The sequence below is a fragment of the Oncorhynchus gorbuscha genome, linkage group LG18 (genome assembly GCF_021184085.1).
Source record: "Oncorhynchus gorbuscha isolate QuinsamMale2020 ecotype Even-year linkage group LG18, OgorEven_v1.0, whole genome shotgun sequence".
NCBI lineage: Eukaryota > Metazoa > Chordata > Actinopteri > Salmoniformes > Salmonidae > Oncorhynchus > Oncorhynchus gorbuscha.
This window is the reverse complement of record NC_060190.1, coordinates 12,924,144-12,933,239: the sequence shown is the minus strand read 5'-3', so window position 1 is coordinate 12,933,239 and position 9,096 is coordinate 12,924,144. Positions and strand designations below refer to the sequence as shown.

Here is a 9,096-nt window from a genome sequence, read left to right as displayed (position 1 = left end):
TTATATACAGTTTTGAGGTGAGTGAATATATTAACCAGAAAAATGGCAGTCTTGGAAGTGTCTAACTTTTTAACAATTATAATACTATAGGGGCACAAGGCGAGACTCAGATGCAGACACTGGAGGCAGATGGTTTGAGTCCTTATATTTATTTAACAAATCCAAAAGGGGTTGGGGTTATTTTATTAACAATCCACAAGGGGTTGGCAAGAGAATAGTCATGGACAGGCAAAAGGTCAAAACCAGTTCACAGTCTAGGAGGTACAGAGTGGCAGGCAGGCTCCGGGTCAGGGCAGGCAGAATGGTCAGGTAGAGAGTCCAGAAAACAGGCAAGGGTCAAAAGCCGGGAGGACCTGCAAAAGAGAATAGAAGCAGGAGTACGGAAAACCGCTGGTTGACTTGAAAAACACACTAGACGAACTGGCACAGAGAGACAGGAAACACAGGGATATATTCACCAGGGAAAATACGCGACACCTGGAGGGGGTGGATACAATCACAAGACAAGTGAAACAGATCAGGGTGTGACAAATACAACCAACAGACGTTATACAGGACAAGCCTACTGCTGCATTGATTAACATATGACAAGACACAGACACACTGTATTTCCGTGCTTTCAAACACTCACACAGAAAGAGAGAGATAATTCATTGGTGTTGTTTATTAATTAGGTTAAAAAAATATTCGAGAGGAAAAATCCCGTTCGGAAAATTTGCAATCTGCTTTACTGTACCCTCCCTTACTGCACTTTCGGTTTCAATTCAGGCATTCTAGCCTACCCACCGAACCGCAATGGCGTTGCTACATGAAGAACTTCTTACAGATATAGGAAAATGTCTCACATGTTCAATATGCTTTGACATTTTCACTGATCCGGTGACTTTAACTTGTGGCCACAGTTATTGTATGAAATGTTTAGAGGATTATCTACTTGGAAGAGCGAAGACGAGGAAGGATTGTCCCGGTTGCAGAGGAAAAATTCGAACAGGTGTTAAACTGAATAAAAATGTTCTACTTTGTAACATCGTGAATGTTCATTACGAACATAAACGTTTTGTATCCACTGAAGAATTTACAAAAGGACATGACATGGAAGTGGTAAGTTAAAACGTTATTTATTTTTTTATGAACAGAGTATGCTTATTGACTCCTGTCACGATCAACGGCGCTACATAATAACACGGAATTTTAAATAGGAATAAATCAGTTTGGAGGATTCACTTTAAAAATGTTTTTTTTTTACCATAAACAAGTGCACAACTATAAATAACTTTATAGTAGTTATCAATTAGTAGAAATAGTTTAATTGTATTATATAATATTACATTATATAATTGTCAGGACTTCAAAGAGGATAAAGCTGAAGAATGTGTGGCCTCACACTCACAACAGACTGATATCAACAGATCATCTGAGCTGGGAAGTACTATTCAACAACAACAGGTAAACTTTCCAGATACAGTATTTACAGTAGGTTGCAACTTCCTCCTTAGTTGGTTTTCTTTTTTAAAGATCATATTTTTTAAAGATCATATTTTTTAAAGTTAATTTTCATGCTCCTGTGTTGTGTTATCTTGTCATATAGATGGAGGCCCCTGTTGTTATAAATGACTCAAGCTCAGAAGTGACAGATGACAGATGTCCAGATGTCCCAGCCTCCCATGATGGTCGGGTTCAGGAGTTGCCTATCTCCCCTCCTTCAAATGACAGACACCGGGCTGAAGGTAGACTGTAGAATTTGTCCTATTCTTGAGTCTCATTTGAATATTATTCCATATAATGTACTGAATACTGTAAATATAATGTGCTGTTTTCACCAATCAACCACTAGATGGGGTAGCCTATATACAGTATAGCCATTCGAAGACATCTGTTGAATTAGAGTACATCAGATACCAGTGGATTAAAGTCATTGAATAAAAATACTTTGAAGTACTACTTAAGTAGTTTTGGGGGGTATCTGTACTTAAATTTTAATGTTTTGGACAACTTTTACTTTTACTTCACTACATTCCTAAATACAATAATGTAATTTTTACTCCATACATTTTCCCTGACACTCAAAAGTACTGGTTATCTTTTGAATGCTTAGCAGGACAGGAAAATGGTACAATTCACACACTTATCAAGAAAACAATCCAGGTCATCCCTACTGCCTCTGATCTGGTGGACTCACTAAAAACAAATGCTTCGTTTGTAAATGACGTTGGAATGTGCCCTTGGCTATCCGTAATTTAAAAAACAAGAAGATTGTGCTGTCTAGTTGGCTTAATATAAAGAATTTGACATGATTTATACTTTTACTTTTGATACTTAAGTATATTTTAGCAATTACTATTAATTTAGATACTTAAGTATATTTGAAACCAAATACTTTTAGACTTTTACTCCAGTATTATTTTACTGGGTGACTTTCCCTTTTACTTCAGTCATTTTCTATTATAAAGGAACACTCCACCCAAAAACAATATTTTGGTATTTGCAAAATGCATCATACAGGGAGGATTTTGGTATTTTGAAAGTTACATATCTTGAAAACTTGATTGCTGACAAGCAAACATTGTGGGACTTTGTCAACAAAGAACTAATGAAACAAATAGTTTTTGGGGGGATTTTTGTTTTGTTTTACGGTACCTTTACTTTTACTGAAGTATGACAATTAGGTCATTTGTTCCATCATGGTCAGATATAGTAGGCTGATAAACTTGACTGTGTTCATCTAATGACTTCAATCTCACATTTTGTCCATGTCTGTCAGCAGGCTTTGCCCCTCCACCCCATCCCCTGCCTGGGGTCAGCTTCTCCTGGCTCACCTTCAACCCAGCCCTAGGCCACAGGAGCCTGACCTTCCTACCCAATGAGCACAAAGTGGTGACCAAGAGGACGTCCTCCGCATGCCATGACGGCCGCTTTGACATCAGCCAGTGGATGGCAGAGCAGGAGTTCAGCGAAGGCTGCCACTATTGGGACGTGGATACGTCGGCGAGCGTGGGCTGGGCCGTCGGGGTTTCCTACCTCAGCATCGGCCGCAGAGATCAGCTGGGTCGCACAGCCAACTCCTGGTGCCTGGAGTGGAGCAGGAACAAGCTGTGCTACTGGCACGATAACATAGAGGAGTTTATCAAACATGGCTGCCCCAGTATCGTTAGACTGGCTCTGGATGTGACGAATGGGACCTTGTCATTTTATAGCCTGTCTGACAGTCAGACTCTGCTGCATTGTGTGGAGGAGGGATTCACAGAGCCAGTGAGGCCAGTGTTCTGGCTGTTTGGGCTGAAGCTAAACAATGCTCTGTCCTTTCCTCCTTGGGTGTCATAAGGATATGTGAGGAGGGGGACAACATCAAGAGTTGTCTGTTTATGAGTGAGATTAATAAAATAACATATTTAGTCATTAATATATTTAGCACAATATTCCTATTAGAGGTCAAAATAAAATGACAATCACCCATAGTTTTAATGTTGCTTTTTTATTTCACCCAAAGAGTGTATGACGTTTTGCGTTGTTATAGTAGCTGTACAATATTTGTCTCCTCGCTCGCCTCGTTGGAGGCGGGTCGTAATTTCATGTTCAGGCTAGCTTGCGCGGTCATAACATTCAAGTTTGTGTGCAGACTAATAATATAAATGTCAACCTCAGCAGCTACGCTTTATGTCTGAGAGGTTAACTCTTTCAAAGGACCCGTTTGGGTCCAGGGCATTTACTAGGTTTATGTTGGTGAAGCGCAACTGGGAAAATGCAAACGTAAGCCAGGCCACATAGCGGAACGCTGGCTGTATTAAACCACACGAGAACATAAATGATTTCATGAACGCATTTGCAGATTTGGTCTTCAGCAGTGGTGAAGATGCGGAAGGACGTCAGAATATTACTGGTGGGAGAGCGTTAGTGGATTTGTTTTGGTCTACTCCGTAGTTCTGTTTTACTGTCAAGCTCGAACCTGCATGCATGACAGCCAGCTGGAGGAGCGAGTAATGCTGATAGGTTGGAAAGGACTCGGAGGAATAACGTGATCTAGCTAGCTGTGTTCCACTAGGTTCATCCAGTTTTATAGCTAACATTACATTACCACATACACACACCATGATGTTAACTACACTACACACTACTCAGCTAGTAGTGTCATAACATGGCTATCTAGCTAGTATCCTTAACAATTTGATGTTTAGACCCAAGTGACATTGGCTATTTACCATCTGCTGTGAGGTTGACAAATAAGTCATGTGGACAGGCAGTTTGTCATATCAATGCATGGTTTGCCTTTATCTAAGCCGTTGATATCTAAGCAATCTAGAATCGGCTTCCTATTTCGCAACAAAGCCTCCTTCACTCATGCTGCCAAACATACCCTCGTAAAACCGACTATTCTACCGATCCTTGACTTCGGCGATGTCATTTACAAAATAGCCTCCAACACTCTACTCAGCAAATTGGATGCAGTCTATCACAGTGCCATCCGTTTTGTCACCAAAGCCCCATATACTACCCACCACTACGACCTGCATGCTCTCGTTGGCTGGCCCTCTACATATTCGTCGCCAAACCCACTGGTTCCAGGTCATCTATAAGTGTTTGCTAGGTAAAGCCCTGCCTTATCTCAGCTCACTGGTCACCATAGCAACACCCACCCGTAGCGCTCCAGCAGGTATATCACTGGTCATCCCCAAAGCCAACACTTCCTTCGACTGCCTTTCCTTCCAATTCTCTGCTGCCAATGATTGGAACAAATAGCAAAAATCACTGATGCTGGATGGAGTCTTATATCTCCCTCTCTAACTTTAAGCATCAGCTGTCAGAGCAGCTTACCGATCACTGTACCTGTACACAACCAATCTGTAAATAGCACACCCTACTACCTCATCCCCATATTATTTATCCTGTTGCTCCTTTGCACCCCTGTATCTCTACTTGCACATCATCATCTGCACATCTATCACTCCAGTGTTAATGCTAAATTGTCATTATTTCACCTCTATGGCCTATTTATTACCTTACCTCCCTACTCTTCTACATTTGCACACACTGTACATTTTTCTATTGTGTTATTGACTGTACGTTTGTTTATGTGTAACTCTGTTGTTTTTGTCGCACTGCTTTGCTTTATCTTGGCCGGGTTGCAGTTGTAAATGAGAACTTGTTCTCAACTGGCCTATCTGTTAAATAAAGGTGAAATAAAAATTCAGTTTGCCCTAGCTAAATGTCAGCTTTAGTTAATGTGTTCAAAACATTCACTCTCTCACCTAGGTAGCACCTGTCCACTTGAAATATACTTTTGGCCATGAAGTGTATGTGGACACCACTTCTAAATGAGTGGATTTGGCTATTTCAGACACACCCTTTGCTGACAGGTGAATAAAATCAAGCACTCAGCCATGAAATCGAGGCCGCCGAGGTCTGAAGCGCGTAAAAATCGTCTGTCCTCAGTTGCAACACTCACTACCAAGTTCCAAACTGCCTCTGGAAGCAACGTCAGCACAAAAACTGCTTGTCGGGAGCTTTATGAAATGGGTTTCCATGGCCGAGCAGCCAAGCCTAAGATCACCATGCGCGATGCCAAGCGTCGACTGGAATGGTTTTAAGTTTGCCGCCATTGGACTATGGAGCAGTGGAAACGCCTTCTCTGGAGTGATAAATCACGCTTCACCATCTGGCAGTCCGACGGTCGAACCTGGGTTTTGGTAGATGCCAGGAGAACGCTACCTGCCCGAATGCATAGTGCCAACTGTAAAGTTTTGTTGGGGAGGAATAATGATCTGGGGCTGTTTTTATGGTTCGGGCTAGACCCCTTAATTCCAGTGAAGGGAAATCTTAACGCTACAGCATAAAATTGCATTCTAGACCAGGCCTGGGGATTATTTTCCATGGAGGGCCACATTAGAATATATTTTTGCCATTGCATGCCAGATTCATATTACAGGATAATACATCATGTGTATGACTGTGTTTACACATATCTACTGTAAATCACGTCCAGATATGCTACTTAACTTTTTAAACATGCACAGAAATGAACCACATTCATGTTCTCCTTTTGGTAGGTATTTTCATTATTAAACATGCAATGAACTACACAGAGGGAAAAGTACACGGTGCATTCAGCACCACGGACAGAACTCTTGTTAACGGGTATGCACAAAAACACAGGAAAGAGAGAGAGCTCAACATTACATTTAAACTACTCAATCAGTGTGAGGGGTGACGTCTCTGATGGGCATTGACTAGAGCAGTGAAGTCAGGTGTAGTTTCTGACGTTGCTTTGCGCAGGATTGCAGAGAGAGTCAGTAAGAGATGATCTGTGCCTTGACTTGTTATAATTCATCACTAAAAATGTCTGTTCACATGCATAGGTTGACCCAAACAGTACAAACATCTTCTGAGCATGACTCCTAATCTTTGGAAAGTTTTGTTAAGCGAGATGCATAGAATCTCATCAGTGACATTGTTTTGAATAGTTCTCCAATCACTGCATCAGACTGAAGGTCGGTAAACTCAAGTTGCAGGTCAGTGGGAGCGTTATCCACATTGAAGGTGAAAGGAGGAAACCAACAGCATGTCATTTTCCAACTCTTTGAAATCCTCTAAATGACGAGAACTCACCGTTCAAAGCAGGCAGCAGCGATGTCTACTTCTCCCGCTGGTCATCTGATAGGGAACAGACTATTAGTGTCGGAAGGTGGGTGAGATTGTTGGCTTCTACTTGACGGGTCAGGAGGATTCATTTTCCCTTGAAGTGATATGTTCGAAAAGCAGGCGTCCACATACTTTTGGCACATAATTCTCTCTTATAACAGGGTTTCTTATACACTGCCTTTGGAAAGTATTAAGATCCCTTGACTTTTTCCACGTTTTGTTATGTTACAGCCTTATTCTAAAATGGATTACATAAATTCTCAGCAATCTCCACACAATACCCTATAATGACAAAACGAAAACAGGTTTTTAGAAATGTTTGCAAATATATAAAAAAATTAAAAAACATACATTATTTACATAACTATTCAGACCCTTTTGCTATGAGACTCGAAATAGAGCTCAGGTGCATCCTATTTCCATTGATTATCCTTGATGTTGCTACAACTTGATTGGAGTCCGCCTGTGTTAAATGCAATTGATTGGACATGATTTGGAAAGGCACACATCTGTCTATATAAGGTCCCACAGTTGACAGTGCATGTCAGAGCAAAAACCAAGCCATGAGGTCAAAGGAATTGTCCGTAGAGCTCTGAGACAGGATTGTGTTGAGGCACAGATCTGAGGAAAGTTACCAAAACATTTCTGCAGCATTGACTGTCTCCAAGAACACAGTGGCCTCCATCATTCTTAAATGGAAGAAGTTTGGAACCACCAAGACTCTTCCTAGAGCTGGCCGCCTGGCCAAACTGAGCAATCGGGGGAGAAGGGCCTTGGTAGGGAAACCTTGGTCAGGGAGGCACCATCCCTACGGTGAAGCACGGTAGTGGAAGCATCATGCTGTGGGGATGGTTTTCAGCAGCAGGGAATGGGAGACTAGTCAGGATCTAGGCGAAAATGACCGGAGCAAAGTACAGAGCGATCCTTGATGAAAACGTGCTCAGGACCTCAGACTGGGACGATGTTTCACCTTCCAACAGGACAACGACCCTAAGCACACAGCCAAGACCACACAGGAGTGGCTTTGGGACAAGTCTCTGAATGTCCTTGAGTGACCCAGCCAGAGTCCGGACTTGAACCCAATCAAATATCTCTGGAGAGACCTGAAAATAGATGTGAAGCAACACTCCCCATCCAACCTGACAGAGCTTGAGAGGATCTGCAGAGAAGAATTGGAGAAATGCCCCAAATACAAGTGTGCCAAGACTTGAGGCTGTAGTTGCTGCCAAAGGTGCTTCAACATAGTACTGAATAAAGGGTCGGAATATGTAAATGTAATATGTCATTTTTTTTATTTGTAATTTTTAAAAAATGACATTAAATTTGTAATAAATTTGCAAACATGTATATACCTATTTTTGCTTTGTCATTATTGGGTATTATTTGTAGATTGAGCAGGGGGGGGGGGGGTTTAAGACATTTTTGTAACTGGAAAAATTCAAGGGGTCTGAATACTTTCTGAATGCATTGTTTTGTTTATACAGCGACAAAGGGCTCTATCTTTCACATTTGCCAAATTCAATTCTCTTCCCTTCTAAAGCAAAGCCCAATTGTGATTTAGTAAGCTGTCAAGTAGCTCTGTCTGGCCACGAATGGGTTTAGAGCCAATGCTCATGTCTTAGATTTGGGAGGCAACTTGGTGTAGGAGATGAGGGATAGAATATTTCACTGCCGCAGCATCACTATCTCACCGTGTGTGTGAAGCACAGAGACAGACTGCCAATTTGTACAAAGCATAAAGAGGCTTGCCATCTGATGGTAGAAATGTGCAGAGAAACAATGCATATGACAGGCTGCACTTCTAAAACAGTTACTTTATGTACACATAACAATGCAATAGAAAGTGGGGATGAGCAAATACCCTTTTCCTCTGTCAATTCTAGAATGGAGAAGAGTCTCATTGCCAGGCGTGACACTGAGCCAGTATGACATCCTCTTTGTCTTTTTTTCCAACAGCCAAGGTGGGGAAGACTTCCCTGATCATGTTGCTGGTCAGCGAGGAGTTTCCACAGGTGGTACGTAAAAAAGCTTCCTGGAACCTCTGTGTTTAGTAAATAGATTTAATAATGTCTATTCAGCCTATGAAGCACTTTTCTCAAACTGAGAGTGCTTTGAATTGTATCGGGTAGACTGTTAACTCCCCGTGGGAGATGCACATCTTGATGATCAGCAATAATACTAGTAAACAGTTATAATACATGCATTACCTACAGTTGAAGTTGGAAGTTTACTTACACCATAGCCAAATACATTTAAACTCAGTTTTTCACAATTCCTGACATTTAATCCTAGTAAAAAATTCCCTGTTTTAGGTCAGTTAGGATCATCACTTTTATTTTATGTGAAATGTCAGAATAATAGTAGGGAGAATGATTTATTTTAACTTTCATCACATTCCCAGTGGGTCATACGTTTACATACACTCAATTAGTATTTGGTAGTATTGCCTTTAATTGTTTAACT

The 9,096-nt window shown here is 41.3% G+C and overlaps 1 protein-coding gene across 2 annotated transcripts; it reads left to right on the top strand.

The window, feature by feature from the left end:
* Nucleotides 1-512: 512 nt before the first annotated feature.
* LOC124003494 (E3 ubiquitin/ISG15 ligase TRIM25-like) lies at nt 513-4,410 on the top strand. 2 transcript variants are annotated; one of them, XM_046311780.1, is made up of 4 exons: nt 513-1,101; nt 1,345-1,446; nt 1,589-1,727; nt 2,762-4,410. In XM_046311780.1, exons 1-4 carry the CDS (start codon nt 796-798, stop codon nt 3,319-3,321), a joined length of 1,107 nt encoding a protein of 368 aa, XP_046167736.1. In that variant the 5' UTR covers nt 513-795; the 3' UTR covers nt 3,322-4,410. The 2 variants fall into 2 exon arrangements, with proteins under 2 accessions (XP_046167736.1, XP_046167737.1); XM_046311781.1 differs by having other exon boundaries at nt 516-1,101; nt 2,765-4,410.
* Nucleotides 4,411-9,096: the final 4,686 nt, after the last annotated feature.